Source organism: Schistocerca americana, chromosome 4 (genome assembly GCF_021461395.2).
Source record: "Schistocerca americana isolate TAMUIC-IGC-003095 chromosome 4, iqSchAmer2.1, whole genome shotgun sequence".
Taxonomy (NCBI): domain Eukaryota; kingdom Metazoa; phylum Arthropoda; class Insecta; order Orthoptera; family Acrididae; genus Schistocerca; species Schistocerca americana.
Window position 1 is genome coordinate 812,269,572 of NC_060122.1, and position 22,617 is coordinate 812,292,188.

The 22,617-nt window shown below is 44.4% G+C and overlaps 1 protein-coding gene across 1 annotated transcript in view; it reads left to right on the forward strand.

Annotated features, from left to right (window-relative positions):
- LOC124613819 (lachesin-like) overlaps nucleotides 1–16,036 on the forward strand; it is a 232,469-nt gene extending 216,433 nt beyond the window's left edge. The window contains exons 6-8 of the mRNA XM_047142542.1: nucleotides 6,008–6,127; nucleotides 15,638–15,805; nucleotides 16,005–16,036. Of these exons, the coding sequence (XP_046998498.1) occupies nucleotides 6,008–6,127; nucleotides 15,638–15,805; nucleotides 16,005–16,036 (320 nt within the window). The remainder of the gene's footprint in view (nucleotides 1–6,007; nucleotides 6,128–15,637; nucleotides 15,806–16,004) is intronic.
- Nucleotides 16,037–22,617: the final 6,581 nt, after the last annotated feature.

A 22,617-nucleotide genomic window follows, 5' to 3' on the forward strand; every position in this document is an offset into this window, starting at 1 on the left:
CCCTGTTGTCTCAACACATGTCCTATCATCCTGTCCTTCTTCGTGTCAATGTTTTCCATATATTCCTTTCCTCGCCGATTCTGTGGAGAGCCTCCTTATTCCTTTCAGCAGTCTTCTGCAGTACCACATCTCAGATGCTTTAGTTTTCCTCCGTTCCGTATTTCTCACAGTCCATGTTTTACAGCCAATCAATGCTGTGCTGCAAACACAGAATCTCAGAAATGTCTTCCTCAAATTATGGGTTGTATTTTATACTAGCGAAGTTCTCTTGGCGAGGAATGCCCTTTTTGTCCTTACTAGTCTACTTTTATATTATGCTTGCTCCCTCCATCATTGGATATTTGGCTCCATAGATAGCAGAATTCTTTAATGTCATCTACTTCTTGATCAACAATGTTGATGTTAAGCTTCTCGGTTCTCATTTGTGCTCCAGTCAACAGATTCTGTAATTCTTCCTCACTTTCACTGAGGATAGCAATGTCACCAGCAAATAACTTTGATATCCTTTCAGACTGAATTTTAATTCCACTCTTGAACCTTACTTTGATGTTAGTCATTGCTCTTCGATGTATAGATTGAACAGTAAAGACGAAAGACGACATCAGTGTCTTACATCCTGTTTAATCTGAGCACCTCGTACTTGGATTTCCACTCTCACTGCTCCCTCTTGCTTCTTGTACATATTGTATATTACCAAATTTTACTTATAGATTACCCCTATTTTTCTCATAATTTCGAACATCTTGGACTATTTTATACTGTCGGAAGCTATTTCGAGGCTGCTAATTCCTGTGAATGTGTCTTCTTTTTCCTTCAATCTTGATTCTATTACAAACGCAACGTCATAGGTGCCTCTCTAGCGCCTTTCTCTTTCCTAAGGCAAAACTGATAGTCGTTTAACAGATCCTCAATTTTATTTTCCATTGTTTCTCTTGTTGGAGCATTTTGTTAGCAACTATGACGCATGGACTGTTGAACTGAGTGTGCTGTCTTTCTTGCACTTGTCGGCTCTTTCATTCTTCGAAACTATGTGAATGATGATTTTCCCGAAAGTCTGATGGTATATCGACAGTCTTATACATCCTGCACACAAACAAGAATAGCCCTTTGGCGCTATTTCTCCCAAAGATTTTAGAAATTCCGATGGAATGTTATCTATCCTTTCTGCCGTATTTCATCTCAAGTCTTCCAAAGCCCTATTAAATTATGATTCTAATACTGTATCCCCTATGTCTTCCCTACCGACTACTATTCCTTTTTCTGTCACGTCATCCGACAGGTTCTCCCCATCATAGGGGTCTTCATTTTATTTCTTCCGCCTATTCCCTTTGTCCTCTCCATTTAACAGTGACATTCCCATTTCACTCTTAATGTTTCTGCCCTTGCTTTTAATTTCACCGAAGATTGTTTTTACTTTTCTGTATGTGTAAAGAAATAGGATACCGTAGCCCTAAGGAATGCAGAGATGTTTTTGAAGTTCTCAGAGGCTGTAGATACTGCGATAATGAACAGCTAGGTAGGCAGTTCAATTGAAGAGGAACGGAAATCTCTAGAAGGGGAAATCACAGGAGATGGAAACATAGGTACTAGGAAAGTAACTGCGAAGAAACCATGGATAACATAAGAAATACTTCAATTGTTAGACGAAAGATGAAAGTACAAGGAGTCAATTGGGAGTGAAATTAATATCCAGTGCAGCGAAACTAAGACGAAACGGTTTCGTGACAAATGCGAAAAAATCGAAAAAGAAATGATCCTCGGAAGGACCGACTCTCCTGATTCTTCCTGATTACACTCATGCTCATAAATTAAGAATAATGCTGATACATGGTGAAACAACGCTCTGGTGGGCGGTTTGCGGGTTTAAATCACCTCGGGGTATGACCATGCGGTGCATTTGACCTGCGGTCGTCGACGGTGGCGCTGAGGTGTGTTGGTGCATGTCAGAGTACGGTGCAGCGAGTAAGTGCGCAGACGTTTCCAGACGTGCTAATGGTGACTGTGTGTTGAAAATGACTCAATTAACACATACTGATGACGTTATGAGGCGTAAAATACTAGGGCGACTGGAGGCTGGTCAAACACAGCAGGTCGTAGCAGCAAAGTGTGAAATCAGGATTATGGCAACGACTCCAGCAGACAGGAAACGTGTCCAGGCGCTGCAGTACGTGACGTCCACTGTGTACAACACCACAAGAAGACCGATATCTCACCATCAGTGCCCGCAGACGGCCACGGAGTACTGCAGGTAGCCTTGCTCGGGACCTTACCGCAGCTACTGGAACAGTAATCTCCAGTCATACAGTCTACAGACGACTGAACAACATCGTTTATTCGCCCGGAGACCTGCAAGGTGCATTCCACTGACCCCTTGTCACAGGAGAGCCCGTGAAGCCTGGTGACAAAAACACAGCAATAATAATGAGCGTACGGCATTGGTGGCCGGGAGACCCCTCGCGGGGCGGTTCGGCCGCCGCTCCACATGTTCATCAACGCCACAACGGCGACTTGCGAGGGAATGAGGATGAAATGATGATGAAAGACATACAATACCCAGTCATCTCGAGGCAGAGAAAATCCCCGACACCGCCGGGAATCAAACCCGGGAACCCGTGCGCGGGAAGCGAGAACGCTACCGCGAGACCACGATCCGCGGACAAGAATGGTCTTTGGAACAGTGGTCCCAGGTTATGTTCACGGACAGATCTGGACAGTGATTCTCGCCAGGTTTTCATCTGGCGTGAACCAGGAACCATATACCAACCCCGTAATGTCCAGGAAAGGGACCAGTATGGAGGTCGTGGTTTGATGGTGTAGGGTGGGGTTATGATTGGTGCACGTACACCCCTACATGTCTTTGACAGAGGAACTTTAACAGGTCAGGTGTATCGGGACGTCATTTTGCACCAGTATGTCCGCCTTTCAGGGGTGCAGTGGGTCCCACCTTCCTCCTGATGGGTGATAATGCACGGCCTCACAGAGTTGCCATCGTGGAGGAGTACCTTGAAACAAAAGATATCAGGCGAAAGGAGCGGCCTGCCTGTTCTCCAGACCTAAACCCCATCGAACACGTCTGGGATGCTCTCGGTCGACGTATCGCTGCACGTCTTCAACCCCCTACGACACTTCAGTACCTCTGACAGGCACTAGTGCAAGAATGAGAGGCTATACCCCAGCAGCTGCTCGACCACCTGATCCAGAATATGCCAACCCGTTGTGCGACCTTTGTACGTGTGCATGATTATCATACCCCATATTGATCTCTGGGTAAATGCACAGGAAGTAATGGCGTTTTGTACCACATGTGTTGCGGGAAGGTTTTCTCAACATATCACCAATACCGTGGACTTACAGATCTGTGTCGTGTGTGTTCCCTCTGTGCCTATGCTATTAGCGCCAGTTTTGTGTAGTGCCACGTTAGGTGGCACCACATTCTGCAATAATTTTTAATTTATGAGCTTGGGTGTAGTTTCTACTCTTCATCATTACTAAATCGTGACCTGACTCTGTATCCCCTCCTGTGTATGCCTTACAATCATATATCTGATTACCTGAATGTTTGTAATCTACCTGAATTCTTGCTGTATATCCCGGTATTCTCCAATCAGATCTCCTCCTCTTGCGATTCTTGGACAAATTATTCGCTATTGCTAACTGAAATTTATTGCATAAATAATCATCTTTAGGTTGAAGCTCTGCTATCCGTGTTTGCTCACGAATAGTATTGTTTCTGGAGAGGACCCGTCTTGAACAAAACTAATTTTTTTATTATTTTCTTATTCACCAGACGTGTTTCGCTGAAGTTTTAGCATCTTCAGTGGGTTTTTTGTTGTGTTCTATAAAACAGGAGAAATGCTTTTTACTACTGGTACACATATAAATTTTAGTTTTTAAAGACAGTATTTACAAATCTGTGAAACAAAGATTTTGCGTAGATACCTCGCTACCACATGTTGCAGGATTTTATGTGTTTTAATGCAGTTTCGTCATCTGTAGGTTTATAGGACTTAATTTACTTCGAAAACTTATGACTGGGCATGCTTACCATTAACTAATGCTATGTGGACGATTGTGTTTGTGTGTGTGTGTGTGTGTGTGTGTGTTTGTATTAGCAGTACGTTTCTCATACCCGCAAAAGTAGGCGAATCATATTGCATCCACACACACACACACACACACACACACACACACACACACACATACACATACACACACACACACACAATCTTCGAGATAGTGCTAGTTAATGGTGGACATAACCATACGACGCCCAGTCCTATATTTTCAAAGTTAACAACTGTTATACACTATGTTCTACACGGTGGCAGATGACAAACTGTGAAACAAAACAGCTCCATTAAATTAAATTGAATCCAGGAAATCCAGAGCATGTGGTAACAAGCTATATAGACAAAAATTATGTCTATTTTTTAAATATTTAATATCTTTAAGCTGAAATTTATGTGTGTAGAATCAGTAAAAAGCAATTTTACTGTTTTATAGAAGATAACGAAACACCCACTGATGATGCTGAAACTTACGCGAAAGCTATCTGGGGAATAAAAGGAAACATAAAATGCGTGTTTTTCTCAATGCGGATCCTGTCCAAAAACTAATCTCCTCTCTCTTTGGCTCCCACTTCTGTTGTCTTCATCCATCTCTCTTTCTCGTCTCTCATTCCTACTACCAAACCCGTATTCTCAAAAATGGTTCAAATGGCTCTGAGCACTATGGGACTTAACATCTGAGATTATCAGTCCCCTAGAACTTAGAATTACTTAAACCTAACTAACCCAAGTACATCAGACACACACCCATGCCCGAGGCAGAATTCGAACCTGCGACCGTAGGAGTCACGCGGTTCCAGACTGAAGCGCCTAGAACCGCTCGGCCACCGCGGCCGGTGCCCATATTCTCCCGTCATCCTTTCGTCTACACCTTCCGCTGCAACCGCATTCCAAGCGAAGCTTCATTGACCTATAGAATTAGTTCTATATAAAAAGCACACCACGCTATGGCAAGGAAGGGAAGGCAACGAGTGGGAAAGTGCTTTGATCGGACCACCAAGAAAGAGAATTGGTTCCTCACCACAAAATTTTGGAGACAATATTCTCGCTCTTTTTGCCGATAGAGAGAAGCAGAGAGACAGTGGCAGCAGAAGAGAAATTATGCTGTGCCAGTAGTGCCAGTGGGAGAGGACGAGAGAGGAGCCAGTGACGGTGGCAGGGAGAAAGAGGTAGTGAAAAAGAAAGAGAGATGGATGAAGACAACAGAAGTGGGAGCCAAAGAGAGAGGAGGTGTCGATGGCCATTGACAGGCGGCAGTAGCAAAAGAGAAAGACAGATGCGTGGAGATAGAAGCAGTGTGATCCGAAGAGATAGTGTTACTGAAAAATCGGATGAGAAAACGTACATAAGATTTTAGGAGGGGGTGGGTAGGAGTATGTTCCTTCCCAGACTAGCGAGTTTTAACACGTAGGTATGGGGCAGGGTGCAGTTTGGACAGAAGTTTTAAACACGTGAATGTAGGTGAAAAAGTAACGTGGACTCTCAGCATTTTTTAGCTGCCGTGATATGGCGGAGACAGTGGCTGAATATGAAGGCTTAAATAGAAAGAGAGACTGGATGATAGAATTTAGAATGTTCTGTATTAAAAGAGCGCGACTATATTCACATGCCGAAATGTTTGGTGAGGGAGGCAGAATAAGGACTGAGGCAACTGGTTCCCCACGTTTCCGTCAGATTCTTTTAAGGAGCAGCGTATTCGCTTTCTCTGTACTCTGACAAGAGCACTTTCCCGCTGGTTCAATACATTGTCGTATGTAGCGCGCACCTTTGCGCCAGAAAATGAATTTCGGTAGTGATATAACCTGTTCTTCCTTTCCACAATGTTGCTGGTGTGTGGCAAATTGGACACCTAATAGTTTGCTGGAGTTGACATTGGCTAACGCGCAGCTAGCAGCAGCAGCAGCAGTGCGCACGCCCTGACGCTCCGCTTCCGTTGACAGTTGCGCCGCTGGTGAAGGTGTCCAATCAGCTGGTGGCGGCGCCCGTCGGCAGTGACGTCACCATCAACTGCTACGTGGAGGCGTCGCCGGGGGCGCTCTGCACCTGGCACAAGGACACAGGTGAGCACGACAACACGCCACGGTCGTAGTTTAGTAACGGTCAAAGTCCTTTCCACATCAAAGACTATATGCCTCTTTCACGTGCTTTTCCACGAGTATTTTTGACGCTCATAAGGGAACCTCCCTATCGCACTCCTCTCAGATTTAGTGGTAAGTTGGCCCACTGGATAGCCATCAAAAACTGAACACAGATCAAGGATGAAAACAGGAAGGAGGTGTTCTGAGCTATGGAAAAAAGAAGCACAATAGAAACAGTGAACGGTCAAAATATGTGTGTGCGATATCGAGAAACATTAATGATCGTCATGTGGTGACTGTGAGGGAAATGATTCGGATTCTTGTAACAGTCCCACTCTTTTTTCGCACCGAGCGAGGTGGCGCAGTGGTTAGACACTGGACTCGCAATCGGGAGGACCACGGTTCAATCCCGCGTCCGGCCATCCTGATTTAGGTTTTCCGTGATTTCCCTAAATCACTCCAGGCAAATGCCGGGATGGTTCCTCTGAAAGGGCACGGCCGACTTCCTTCCCTCATCCGATGAGACCGATGACCACGCTGTCTGGTCTCCTTCCCCAAACCAACCAACCAACCAACACACCCACTCTTTTTTCGCAAAATTACGAAATTTCCGTCCGGTCACTGACTTGTCTATTCGCTGTATTCAAATCTGTGTGTGTCGTGGCGTAGTGTCAGTTTCTAACAGCGACGTGTAGCGAAGGGACCTCCAGACGTACGAATCTCCCACTTGTCCTACAGAGGTACCACACGCTACGCTTACTGCATTCCGTTCTTAAAGTTTTGAATTCCTTCTTTGTAACATAGTTCACACCCGCTCTCGTGTTGCGTTCATTTCTGTGAGACGTCTAAGCGGCATCTCGCCTGCTCGCACCATTCATCACATTCACTTGCGACATAATACACTACTGGCCATTAAAATTGCTACACTACGATGATGACGTGCTACAGACGCGAGATTTAACCAACAGGAAAAAGATTCTGTGATATGCAAATGATTAGCTTTTCAGAGCATTCACACAAGGTTGGTGCCGGTGGCGACACCTACAACGCGCTGACATGAGGAAAGTTTACAACCGATTTCACATACACAAACAGCAGTTGACCGGCGTTGCCTGGTGAAACGTTGTTGTGATGCCTCGTGTAAGGAGGAGAAATGCGTACCATCACGTTTCCGACTTTGATAAAGGCCAGATTGTAGCCTATCGCGATTGCGGTTTGTCGTATCGCGACATTGCTGCTTGCGTTGGTCGAGATGCAATGACTGTTAGCAGAATATGGAATCTGTGGGTTCAGGAGGGTAATACGGAACGCCGTGCTGGATCCCAACGGCCTCGTATTACTAGCAGTCGAGATGAAAGTCATCTTATCCGCATGGCTGTAACGGAACGTGCAGCCACGTCTCGACCCCTGAGTCAACCATCTGCACGAACAGTTCGACGACGTTTGCAGCAGCATGGACTATCAGCTTGGAGACCATGGCTGCGGTTACCCTTGACGCTGCATCACAGACAGGAGCGCCTGCGATGGTGTACTCAACGACGAACCTGCGTGCACGAATGGCAAAACGTCATTCTTTCGGATGAATCCACGTTCTGTTTACAGCACCATGATGGTCGCATTCGTGTTTGGCGACATAGCGGTGAACGCACATTGGAAGCGTGTATTCGTCATCGCTATACTGGCGTATCACCCCGCGTGATGGTATGGGGTGCCATTGGTTACACGTCTCCGTCACCTCTTGTTCGCATAGACGTCACTTTGAACATTGGACATTACATTTCATATGTGTTACGACCCGTGGCTCTACCCTTCATTCGATCCCTGCGAAACCCTACATTTCAGAAGGATAATGCACGACCGCGTGTTGCAGAGCCTGTATGGGCCTTTCTGGATACAGAAAATGTTCGACTGCTGCTCTGGCAAGCACATTCTCCAGATTTCTCACCAACTGAAAACGTCTGGTCAATGATGGCCGAGCAACTGGCTCGTCACAATACGCCAGTCATTACTCTTGATGAACTGTGGTAACGCGTAGAAGCTGCATGGGCTGATGTACATATACACTCCATCCAAGCTCTGTTTGACTCAATGCCCAGGCGTATAAAGGCCGTTATTACTGCCAGAGGTGGTTGTTCAGGGTACTGATTTCTCAGGATCTATGCATCCAAACTGCGTGAAAATGTAATCACATGTGAGTTCTAGTGTAATATACACTCCTGGAAATTGAAATAAGAACACCATGTATTCATTGTCCCAGGAAGGGGAAACTTTATTGACACATTCCTGGGGTCAGATACATCAAATGATCACACTGACAGAACCACAGGCACATAGAAACAGGCAACAGAGCATGCACAATGTCGGCACTAGTTCAGTGTATATCCACCTTTCGCAGCAATGCAGGCTGCTATTCTCCCGTGGAGACGATCGTAGAGATGCTGGATGTAGTCCTGTGGAACGGCTTGCCATGCCATTTCCACCTGGCGCCTCAGTTGGACCAGCGTTCGTGCTGGACGTGCAGACCGCGTGAGACGACGCTTCATCCAGTCCCAAACATGCTCAATGGGGGATAGATCCGGAGATCTTGCTGGCGAGGGTAGTTGACTTACACCTTCTAGAGCACGTTGGGTGGCACGGGATACATGCGGACGTGCATTGTCCTGTTGGAACAGCAAGTTCCCTTGCCGGTCTAGGAATGGTAGAACGATGGGTTCGATGACGGTTTGGATGTACCGTGCACTATTCAGTGTCCCCTCGACGATCACCAGTGGTGTACGGCCAGTGTAGGAGATCGCTCCCCACACAATGATGCCGGGTGTTGGCCCTGTGTGCCTCGGTCGTATGCAGTCCTGATTGTGGCGCTCACCTGCACGGCGCCAAAGACGCATACGGCCATCATTGGCACCAAGGCAGAAGCGACTCTCATCGCTGAAGACGACACGTCCCCATTCGTCCCTCCATTCACGCCTGTCGCGACACCACTGGAGGCGGGCTGCACGATGTTGGGGCGTGAGCGGAAGACGGCCTAACGGTGTGCGGGACCGTAGCCCAGCTTCATGGAGACGGTTGCGAATGGTCCTCGCCGATACCCCAGGAGCAACAGTGTCCCTAATTTGCTGGGAAGTGGTGGTGCGGTCCCCTACGGCACTGCGTAGGATCCTACGGTCTTGGCGTGCATCCGTGCGTCGCTGCGGTCCGGTTCCAGGTCGACGGGCACGTGCACCTTCCGCCGACCACTGGCGACAACATCGATGTACTGTGGAGACCTCACGCCCCACGTGTTGAGCAATTCGGCGGTACGTCCACCCGGCCTCCCGCATGCCCACTATACGCCCTCGCTCAAAGTCCGTCAACTGCACATACGGTTCACGTCCACGGTGTCGCGGCATGCTACCAGTGTTAAAGACTGCGATGGAGCTCCGTATGCCACGGCAAACTGGCTGACACTGACGGCGGCGGTGCACAAATGCTGCGCAGCTAGCGCCATTCGACGGCCAACACCGCGGTTCCTGGTGTGTCCGCTGTGCCGTGCGTGTGATCATTGCTTGTACAGCCCTCTCGCAGTGTCCGGAGCAAGTGTGGTGGGTCTGACACACCGGTGTCCATGCGTTCTTTTTTCCATTTCCAGGAGTGTATTTGTCCAATGAATACCCCTTTATCATCCGCATTACTTCTTGGTGTAGCAATTTTAATGGCCAGTAGTGTATATTCTTACCAAGAACAAATATGGGATACGTACGTTTGGAGGTCCCTTCGTAACACGCCCCTGTTGCAAACTGACATTACGTCGAGAGACATACACAAATTAGAATACAGCGAACAGTGACCGGACGTAAAGTTCGTAATTTTGTGAAAAAAGAGTGGGACTGTTGCCGATTTCAACCCGGATCTCCTCCTTTGCCGTCGACCACCGTGCCCACACAGCCAGGACACGATGATCATGAGCGCTATTCGATACTGCACCCATTAAATCTGGGCCGTTCGTTGTTTCTACTTTGCTTCGTTTTTCAACAGTTCAGTACACCTTCTTCCAGTTACCATGTTTGCTCCCTGTTCAGTTTTTGACGGGCTATCTAATGGTCCAACTGACCACTAAATTTGAGGGAGTTGTGATGGGGGTACCATTTTATAAGCACTCATACATTTCATAGTGGAATACTGCTCAAGAGTGTGCGATCTAAATCAGTGGGGAACTTGCAAGAATAACGGAAATATGAGTTTGCTCAGGTTTTTTCGTTGGTCAAATATTTGAGGGGAGCGAAACTGAGACTGCCTAGAAGTTACACATTGCATTTCTGTCAAGGTTTCATTGCAAAACGATGAGTGCGAAATAGGCAAAAGGAGTATCAAACCGACTACAGTGAGATACAGTTCTGCGGAAAAGGTTTAATTGCTTGTAAGCAACTGGGGTGCTAAAGAAAATATTAATTAGGCATTTAAGGTCAAACTGAAATATTTGACGAACAGCTGTTGATGGCTATGTAAATGAGTGTCACATCTTCAAGACCACTCGAATTTGCCCATAGAAAGTTACTTATGTGTGATATTTAACTGTCAACAAAAATTTAAGCGGAACGAATACAAAGTTCCTCAGAAATCACACAACCGATTTTTGTGTAAAATCGACAAATGGGTTATCAAACTCACCTGCAATGGATATAGTTTCGTCGAAAATTATTTAAATATTAGAAAATAATCAGGCTAATAAACATATCAAATTTCATTCTTTCTGAACAAAATCTGGAAATAAAAGGACTGCAAAAGAAGACTGTTCAAATATTTTGTGACATGACTTGTCTGAAAGAAAGAAAGAAATGAAATTAGAGAGACATTTGACGTGGCTTTGAATGCTGCTCGAAGTCGTGTACAGCAAATCAGAGGCCAATCGAGAGTTCAAAGTTAAATGTTTAGCTTGAAATTCGAAAGACCAACAGAGTGAAAATTTCATTTTGGAAACATGCCCCACGCTGTGGCTAATCCATGTCTCAGCAATATCCTTTCTCTCAGGAGTGCTAGTTCTGCTAGGTTCGCAGGAGAGTTTCTGCGGAGTTTGGAAGGTAGGAGACGAGATGCTGGCGGAAGTAAAGCTGTGAGGAAGGGTCGTGAGTCGTGCTTGGGTAGCTCGGTTGGTCGAGCACTTGCCCTCGAAAGGCAAAGATCCTGAGTTCGCGTCTTGGTCCAGCACACAATTTTAATCTGTCAGGCAGTTTCATTAACAGAGGATGTTTGTGTGGTAGCCTACGTTATCCAAGGGAGAAATATCGTCCTCCAAGCGAAAAACTGAACTTAAAATTCTCAATCGTCACCTCATTTGCTCTATATGAGTTTTCGTGCTGCATTGAAACTAACGTCAGATATTTCTGTAATTTATGTGATTTCTTACTTTCAGACAAATAATTCCACAAATTGTACTATTACTTTTTCAGAAGACAGTAACAGAGAGAAATATGAGAAAATGTGACCTGGTTGAGATTCGAGAAGAACATTAAGTTCGCAAAATAAACTTACAAAATTACGAGAAATACATGGCGAATCATAGTACTACTCTTCAGTCTGCTACATGTGCATCCTTAAATTAAAGTAAACGGATAACTGTTTGGGTGTCCGCAGCTCATAGTGTCGTGACGAATGGGGAGTGGAATGTTGCTGCTTCTACATCGTATTGGCCCCGTAGGATTTTATCTGCCGTCGACTTAGTGCTTTGTTGTGCTCATCATCAATTCATCACCATCGACGAGTAAGGCGCCGAAGTGGCGTGAAACAAGAAGACTGCAACAGGCGCTCGAACATCCCAGATGTGGTGTCTCCGCCAATAATGTTATACCATCATTTCGTTTTTATAGCCAGCATACATTTTCCGAACTCCACACGCGTGTGGAATGGATAGTAAAGTTAATAAACTATCATATAATAAACGATTTCACAGCTGGGCTGATGTTTGATTTTTTTGCTCACGTATACTATCGGTTTTCTGCGGGAAATGTTTGTCAGAAAAAAATAGGCCAGAATCCGTCTGTGATGACCTCGTTCTTTTCGGGACTTCGTCTGTGGCAGCCCAGTTCTGTAATTACATACGTCTGTTGCTCTAATGAGGCTTTTTCTACGACAAAAATGCAGTACTCCAGGTTGTCGTTGTTGTTGTTTTGTTGCTGTTGTTACATATTTGTCATTGATAGCTCGTTCGCGAAACATCTTCTTCTCCACCTGAAGGATTCCTCTGCTAACTCTTCTGATTTCCACTTCAGTCCGTCTCCCATATCACTGCATTTATTTTTTTTTCTGTAGGATGGTACTGTATTATATTTTCAGAAGTTCTGTCGTCTTACATTCACTCCAAATGTTTCTTATACTTCGCTCTATATTGATCCATTTCGTCAGTTAGTGCGTATATATTGGTCTTATATCTAAGTTAATCATCCTTCTTTCTGAGAAACTTTCCCTTTCCACAATAACCTAGTTTGATTTTTCCCTTTGCAAGAGATACAGGGAGTCACATCCATACGAGAGTGTGAGCACTTTCATATCTTATAGATATTTAGTCAAGTGTTCCTTCGTGTTTGTCGAGTTGTGCAACATATATTATGAAATCTGTGTGCATAAATTTTTATATCATGCTGTTTGTCGTACCTTATGTCACATCCTAGCCAGCTGAGGTGTGACAGTTGTTCGACCGTTAGTCATGAAGGCAAAAACCTGTTTTAACTCTAAGCACTGCTTTTAAACCCTTTACTTTGTTCTCTTGCTTTGATACTTTCATATGTATTGTTACACATTAGTTCAGAGGGTGGAGTGCTGTTTATGGGCCATCTAAGTTTTCGTACATTATAAATGTGATCACAAGCAAAATGGAAAGCGTGGGCACATCTGCTTTGCTTTGATTTAATGCCTGGTCTTACCTTAGAATTCCATTTCTCGAATATATTATCGATAAAGAGATTAAATAATGTTTCTCAAAGACTATAAAATACCCCAGACATTGAATGGTACTTAATCCCTGGGCAACTGGGCTTTCAGTTTTATCTTAACGGCGGTCTTTGTATAAAAACTTTCGGAAAAGTGCTTTTATAAGCGCCTTTCTTTCATTGTAGATCGCAGCTTCCACCCGTCTGCCCGACCAAATGATTTTTCAAAATAGTTTAGGCAATTTGGCTCTTTACTTTACTTTCCCACCGCGAACAGATGCTTTTACCCGATATAAAAACATTATCTTCTGTGGACCGTCCATTTCTAAAGCCATTCACTATACCTGATGAATGAAATTAGCAGTTACGTTTCGACTTTTGTCTGTCATCTTGGAATGAGTTCTAATGCTAGTTTCAGTAGACTAATCTCTGTGAAGCCCTGACATTTCTTTTTATATCTGTTCCTTAACAGCGGTTAACGTGAGTTGCCTGCAATTATATTTGGTGCCTTCTCAGGTCTGATCTATCAATACAGGTACATTAACACTCAGGCTCTAAATGAAGTGCAGACCCTACGTACAGTTGCCTCTTCTCATTTTAGGAAAATCCCTCATAAGCACAGGCCACGGCGCCGAGCAATTTTATTTATTCCTACTCCAGTAGGATCATCCATTAAACCCGATGCTTTTATCACTTCTGCAGAGTCTGAAAATTATACTACACAGAAATAGTATCAAATGTATAACCATGTTATGGCTTGTCCGTTGTCTCCTGCAGACACATTCTGTTGCCTATAATGTACCACGAAGGATGTGATTGTGAATTGATCATTTCACGGACCAATTGATAATTAACTGCGTTAAACCTGACAGCATACAGGGTGTTACAAAAAGGTACGGCCAAGCTTTCAGGAAACATTCCTCACACACAAACAAAGAAAATATGTTATGTGGACATGTGTCCGGAAACGCTTACTTTCCATGTTAGAGCTCATTTTATTACTTCTCTTCAAATCACATTAATCATGGAATGGAAACACACAGCAACAGAACGTACCAGCGTGACTTCAAACACTTTGTTACAGGAAATGTTCAAAATGTCCTCCATTAGCGAGGATACATGCATCCACCCTCTGTCGCATGGAATCCCTGTTGCGCTGATGCAGCCCTGGAGAATGGCGTATTGTATCACAGCCGTCCACAATACGAGCACGAAGAGTCTCTACATTTTGTACCGGGGTTGCGTAGACAAGAGCTTTCAAATGCCCCCATAAATGAAAGTCGAGAGGGTTGAGGTCAGGAGAGCGTGGAGGCCATGGAATTGGCCCGCCTCTACCAATCCATCGGTCACCGAATCTGTTGTTGAGAAGCGAACGAACACTTCGACTGAAATGTGCAGGAGCTCCAGCGTGCATGAACCACATGTTGAGTCGTACTTGTAAAGGCACATGTTCTAGCTGCACAGCTAGAGTATCGCGTATGAAATCATGATAACGTGCTCCATTGAGCGTAGGTGGAAGAACATGGGGCCCAATCAAGACATCACCAACAATGACTGCCCAAACGTTCACAGAAAATCTGTGTTGATGACGTGATTGCACAACTTCGTGCGTATTCTCGTCAGCCCACATGTTGATTGTGAAAATTTACAATTTGATCACGTTGGAATGAAGCCTCATCCGTAAAGAGAACACCTGCACTGAAATGAGGACTGACACATTGTTGGATGAACCATTCGCAGAAGTGCACCCTTGGAGGCCAATCAGCTGCTCATAGTGCCTGCACACGCTGTACATGGCACGGAAACAACTGGTTCTCCCGTAGCACTCTCCATACAGTCACGTGGTCAACGTTACCTTGTACAGCAGCAACTTCTCTGACGGTGACATTAGGATTATCGTCAACTGCACGAAGAATTGCCTCGTCCATTGCAGGTGTCCTCGTCGTTCTAGGTCTTCCCCAGTCACGAGTCATACGCTGGAATGTTCCGTGCTCCCTAGGATGCCGATCAATTGCTTCGAACGTCTTCCTGTAGGGACACCTTCGTTCTGGAAATCTGCCTTGGTACAAACGTACCGCGCCACGGCTATTGCCCCGTGCTAATCCATACATCAAATGAGCATCTGCCAACTACGCATTTGTAAACATTGGACTGACTACAAAACCACGTTCGTGATGAACACTAACCTGTTGATGCTACGTACTGATGTTCTTGTTGCTAGTACTGTAGAGCGATGAGCCGCATGTCAACACAAGCACCGAAGTCATCATTACCTTCCTTCAATTCGGCCAGCTGGCGGTGAATCGAGGAAGTACAGTATATACTGACGAAACTAAAATGAGTTCTAACATGGAAATTAAGCGTTTCCGGACACATGTCCACTTAACATCTTTTCTTTATTTGTGTGTGAGGAATGTTTCCTGATTTACACACATGAGCTACCAATTACGCGCAGGGAGGGAATGTGATTGTTACCGATGAATTGTATGTACCTCTAACTGTAGGCTGGAAGATGTTACATAATAGCAGTAAATGTGTTCTCTAAGACACAGAAACTAAACTGCCCCTTGGCGTTTGTGTTTTCCCGCAGACGGGAAGCTGATGGAGGGCAGCAAGTACGCGATGAGCGAGACGCCGATGGGGTATTCCCTGGTGATGAACCTCACCATCCGCTCCCTGGAGGCGCGCGACTTCGGCAGCTACACCTGCATGGCGAAGAACCCGCTGGGCAGCGCCGATGGAACCATACGGCTCCAAGGTGAGTCAGCCAGACGTCATTTGCTGCGTGGCGAACGATTCAGACTGTCTGTACAAACACACAGAACAACACACATTCATATCTGTCGCTATTCATGATATCAATACCGTATCCTCTGCCAATGATCCAACTCACATTCATATTCAACACACATTCATATCAGTCACTATGTCTGATATGAATACCGTAGCGTCTGCAGATGATCCAACTCTTCCTGTGACAACACCATAATTAGCGTTGGCACTCTCTCCTCTCTTCCCTACATCTAAAAAAATAAATCCGTGCATGTCACATGCTTCCAGTCACCTACATCGAGCCATTAGCATCCTTTTTAATTAACCTTTCACCTGCAACAGTTTCTCCTATATCTTCCACCAAACTACTGGCGTGTCCAAGGTCTAATCCTATCACTAATTCTGTATCTCCTACACGTAGCTGACATTGCAACCTCGTCACCCACCTCCTCACGTACCTACCCCAATATGCTGACGGCATTACATTTCACGCCGTCTATCCGTCCATTCAGATTCCTACTCATCCGAACATACCTTCAACACCATCGGAAGAGCTTCACCGCTTGACGAAGCAGTGGCACCTCTCCATCAAACCTACAGAAGCCTTGACAATAATAAATGAAAAACGACGCGATTTTCCCGGGTGTCTGACCTCTACCTCGTAGTACAAAAGTCTCTTTATACTCATTTGATTAAAAGTGAGTATCTACGCAATAAAAGAAACTGCCCAAAAGACTAAGATTGCCAACTGACTCGCAATGGAGATTAAATGTTGAGCCGTGGCGGGACAGGCGCCAGTAGTATCTCTGACATGAGTACGATCAATTTCCTAGTACAGAGGTTTGCCTTGGGGCTTGGGCCGGCTCGGGATATAAGCGATTGTCGACCGCGAGTAGAGGGAGGACACACAACGCTTTGAGAACGGAAGGCGGCGGTGAGCGAGTCGGCGATTCGCTGAAGGGTAGAAGAGAAGACGGCGTGCCTGAGGCCGGGCGGCGGTTATCACGTGGCTGTACTGGAGCCGGCGGGAGTTGGCCGGCGCTGTGCATTCTCCGGCAACCTCGTGAGCTGTGGATGTGCCCGCTTCCTTAAGGTTCTGCAAAGTGATGGTCTGACATCATCGCAAAATCGTCCCAGCATCAAGACACCCAGTTAAGTACTCTAATTACTAAGAGTGCTTAGTTAACTGTCATTGTGATCGCTCTTGGTGCAGTAAGACGTTGGCGGGCGGGTGATGTTACGTGCGTTCGATCAATGGAGCGTTTTTACTTAACACCTTCTTTATTTAACCTCTAAATTTAAAGGAAGTGGAAGGGCTGACCCAATAAAGTGAACATTCCAATTCCAAAGCGTTTAACAACCTCACATAAAAATTGACAGACGCCACTCAGGCAAGATGATTTACGAAACTCTCATTACATAAAATCATAAGCAAATTAATAAGAGATCACGATCTCACATAAACATTGAGAAACGTCACTCAGGCAAAATATATAATTTACTTAATATCATTGATAAACTAATTAACCATTAACAACTATCTCATAAAATTTGGCAGAAGTCACTAAAGCTGAATTTGACCATAACTTTAACAAAACAACTCTAGTTGAGACACGTACTTTAAGACCTTTCCAGCTCCAATACGTTAACCTTACATGTAAAATAACGGTGGACACACAGACTCAATATTATCACGAATCCTTAGAACATATTTATTAAAACGTAACTTGGGCAATCTTGCAAATTAGTAGACTAGAGAAATATCCATAGCGAACCACGAAATTAGCCAAATGAACATTGGCTTGTAAGGTGGGCTTTTAGGGCATGGAAAATTACAATCATAAATTTGTAACAACAGAAGAGAGGGCCAAACTTGTAAGCCCGCGGTTCAAACACGAACAGTGGAACCGACTGAGGGAAGTAATACTTAACTTCGTACCAAGCCGCGGCTTCGTTTGCCACCCCACATGTGAACCCAAAAAGCGCTATCGAAGAGGAACTCACGAGCTCAGGCGAAGTACACCGCCCGTTAGGAAAACTTGTATTCTAAAGGGAAGCTCTGCGCTTCGGTTGCCCGCTGGCTAAGCTCACTGAAACACAGACCACACTCGACAACAGGGGACCAAAACTTTTCGTAACTTTAACATTCAAGATTGACCCGCAAATTAACACCATAAAATCAAGGCTAGACAGGAACTAATTTCACTCGCAAGTACTTAATTTAAGCGAAACAGTACCTGATAAACAAACGCTAAGAGTGGGATATGAACTGGCTCACGAGAACCGACACTCACTAGAACTTAATGACACACACAGAGGCCACATTAAGTGGGCCTGCAAAGCTCAACACTGTTGTTCTCGTTGTTGTTGTTGTTGTTGTAGTCTCTAGTCCTGGGACTGGTTTGATGCAGCTCTCCATGCTACTCAATCCTGTGCAAGCTTCTTCATCACACAGTACCTACTGCAACCTCAATCATTCTGAATCTGCTTAGTGTATTCATCTCTTGGTCTCCCTCTACGATTTTTATCCTCCACGCTGCCCTCCAACACTATATTGGTGATCCCTTGATGCCTCAAAACATGTCCTGCCAACCGATCCCTTCTTCTAGTCAAGGTGTGCCACAAATTTCTCTTCTCGCCAATTCTACTTGATACCTCCTCATTAGTGATGTGGTCTACCCATCTAATCTTCAGCATTCATCTGTAGCACAACATTTCGAAAGCTTTTATTCTCTTCATGGCTAAGCTAATTGCCTTCCATATTTCACTTCCATACATGGCTACACTCCACACAAATAATTTCAGAAACTATTTCCTGACACTTAAATCTATACTCAATGTTAACAAATTTCTCTTATTCAGAAATGCTTTTCTTGCCACTGCCAGTCTACATTTTATATCCTCTCTACTTCGACCATCATCAGTTATTTTGCTCCCCAAATAGCAGAATTCATTAACTACTTTAGGTTTCTCATTTCCCAATCTAATTACCTCAGCATCACGTGATTTAATTCGACTACATTCAATTATCCCCGCTTTGCTTTTGTTGATGTTCATCTTATATCCTGCTTTCACGACACTGTCCATTCCGTTCAACTGCTCTTCCAGGTCCTTTGCTGTCTCTGACATAATTACAATGTAATCGGCGAACCTCAAAGTTTTTATTTCTTCTCCATGTCTTTTCATTCCTACTTTGAATTTTTCTTTTTTTTTTTCCTTTACTGCTGCAGTGCAGTAGCGAGGCACATATTTAGCTTCCATATTCGTTTTTTAGTTTGATTCTTAATTTCTTTCCGAGTGTTCGTGCGCTTGCATATTTAATTAGATAAAATCCTTGCGTGTTCTCGTATTTGAGAGGAGTTAATATTGCTTATTGATGGCTGCAAAGTATAAATTCGCGGAGTCGTTATTCAGTTGTTTGTTTCGGAAAACCAGTGCTCTCTGTTTACTTCCTTGAGTCAGTGAGTAGCAGACAGCGGCCAGTGCAGTTTCATCTCTGCTTGCAGTGTGACGTGTGCGAGCAGCAGTACATCTACATCTACATTTATACTCCGCAAGCCACCCAACGGTGTGTGGCCGAGGGCACTTTACGTGCCACTGTCATTACCTCCCTTTTCTGTTCCAGTCGCGCATGGCTCGCGGGAAGAACGACTGTCTGAAAGCCTCCGTGCGCACTCGAACCTCTCTAATTTCACATTCGTGATCTCCTCGGGAGGTATAAGTAGGAGAAGCAATATATTCGATACCTCTTCCAGAAACGCACCCTTTCGAAACCTGGCGAGCACGCTTCACCGCGATGCAGAGCGCCTCTCTTGCAGAGTCTGCCACTTGAATTTGCTAAACATCTACGTAACGCTATCATGGTTACCAAATAACCCTGTGACGAAACGCGCCGCCTTTCTTTGGAACTTATCTCCTCCGTCAACCAGATCTGGTACGGATCCCACACTGATGAGCAATACTCAAGTATAGGTCGAACGAGTGTTTTGTAAGCCACCTCCTTTGATGACGGACTACATTTTCTAAAGACTCTCCCAATGAATCCCAACCTGGTACCCGCCTTACCAACAATTAATTTTATATGATCATTCCACTTCAAATCGTTCCGCACGCATACTCCGAGATATTTTACAGAAGTAACTGCTACCAGTGTTTGTTCCGTTATTATGTAATCATACAATAAAGGATCCTTCTTTCTATGTATCGCAATACATTACATTTGTCTATGTTAATGGTCAGTTGCCACGCCCTGCACCAAGTGCCTATCCGCTGCAGATCTTCCTGCATATCGCTACAATTTTCTAATGCTGCAACTTCTCTGTATACTACAGCATCATCCGCGGAAAGCCGCATGGAACTTGCGACACTAACTACTCAGTCATTTATATATATTGTGAAAAGCAATGGTCCCATAACACTCCCCTGTGGCACGCCAGAGGTTGCTTTAACGTCTGTAGACGTCTCTCCATTGATAACAACATGCTGTGTTCTGTCTGCTAAAAACTCTTCAATCCAGCCACACAGCTGGTCTGATATTCCGTAGGCTCCAACTTTGTTTATCAGGCGACAGTGCGGAACTGCATCGAACGCCTTCCGGAAGTCAAGGAAAATAGCATCTACCTGGGAGCCTTTATCTAATATTTTCTGGGTCTCATGAACAAATAAATTGAGTTGGGTCTCACACGATCGCTGTTTCCGGAATCCATGTTGATTCCTACAGAGTAGATTCTGGGTTTCCAAAAACGACATGGCACTCGAGCAAAAAACATGTTCTAAAATTCTACAACAGATCGACGTCAGAGATATAGGTCTATAGTTTTGCGCATCTGCTCGACGACCTTTCTTGAAGACTGGGACTACCTGTGCTCTTTTCCAATCATTTGGAACCTTCCGTTCCTCTAGAGGTTTGCGGTACACGGCTGTTAGAAGGGGGGCAAGTCCTCTCGCGTATTCTGTGTAGAATCGAACTGGTATCCCGTCAGGTCCAGTGGACTTTCCTCTGTTGAGTGATTCCAGTTGCTTTTCTATTCCTTGGACACTTATTTCGACGTCAGCCATTTTTTCGTTTGTGCGAGGATTTAGAGAAGGAACTGCAGTGCGGTCTTCCTCTGTGAAACAGCTATGGAAAAAGGTGTTTAGTATTTCAGCTTTACGCGTGTCATCCTCTGTTTCAATGCCATCATCATCCCAGAGTGTCTGGATATGCTGTTTCGAGCCACTTACTGATTTAACGTAAGACCAAAACTTCCTAGGAGTTAGAAGCCATGCAATGTTATCCTCTGAAAGGAATTTTGTTGTTTTGACCGTGATGTACCTAACGGAAGTGGCTTATCGGAAGGGAAAGTCAGAATTACGTAAATTTTTACCAACGGTAACAAATAAAATTTACCTATCCACACGGTACAAATGATAAAGAAAACGGTCGCCAGCCTAATTAAGAGTAAGTAACATTCCCGTTCAAGAAAATGGATATAAGTAATTTTAATGGACAAACACCACCTATACTTGGCCACACGAGAGTGCAATGAACTCTAGCACAAGCATAAGTTAACGTTAAGGTTGGAGCGAAGCCCACACCTACTACAGTAGTACAAATTTATATGCCAACTAACTCTGCAGATGAAGAAGAAATTGATGAAATGTATCATGAGATAAAAGAAATTATTCAGGTTGTCAAGGGAGACGAAAATTTAATAATCATGGGTGACTGGAATTCGATAGTAGGAAAAGGGAGAAAAGGAAACATAGTAGGTGAATATGAATTGGGGGTAATAAATGAAAGAGGAAGCTGCCTGATAGAATTTTGCACAGAGCATAACTTAATCATAGCTAACACTTGGTTCAAGAATGATGAAAGAAGGTTGTATGCATGGAAGAAGTCTGGAGATACTGACAGATTTCAGATAAAATATATAACGGTAAGACAGAGATTTAGGAACCAGGTTTTAAACAGTAAGACATTTCCAGGGGCTGATGTGGACTCTGACCATAATCTATTGGTTATGAACTGTAGATTAAAACTGAAGAAACTGCATAAAGGTGAGAATTTAAGGAGATGGGAATTGGATAAACTGAAAGAACCAGAGGTTGTACAGAGTTTCAGGGAGCGAATAGGGAAACAATTGACAGGAATAGGGGAAAGAAATGCATTAAAAGAAGAATGGGTAGCTTTGAGGGATGAAGTAGTGAAGGCAGCAGAGGATCAAGCAGGTAAAAAGACGAGGGCTAGTAGAAATACTTGGGTAAATGAGGAAATATTGAATTTAATTGATAAGGAAAAAATATAAAAATGCAGTAAATGATGCAGGCAAAAGGAATAAAAACGTCTAAAAAATGAGATCGACAGGAAGTGCTAAATGGCTTAACAGAGATGGCTAGAGGACAAATGTAAGGATGTATAGGCGTATATAACTAGGGGTAAGAGATTCTGCCTACAGGAAAAGAGACCTTTGGAGAAAAGAGGACCACTTGTATGAATATCAAGAGCTCAGATGGAAACCCAGTTCTAAGCAAAGAAGGGAAAGCAGAAAGGTGTAAGGAGTACATAGAGGATCTACACAAGAGTGGTGTACTTGAGGACAACATTATGAAAATGGAAGAGCATGTAGATGAAGATGAAATGAGAGTTATGATACTGCGTGAAGAGTTTGACAGAGCACTGAAAGATCTAAGTCGAAACAAGGCCCCGGGAGTAGTCAACATTCCATTAGAAGAACTGACAAAATTCTTCCATCTGATGAGCAAGATGTATGAGACAGGCAAAATACCCTCAGACTTCAAGAACAATATAATTATTCC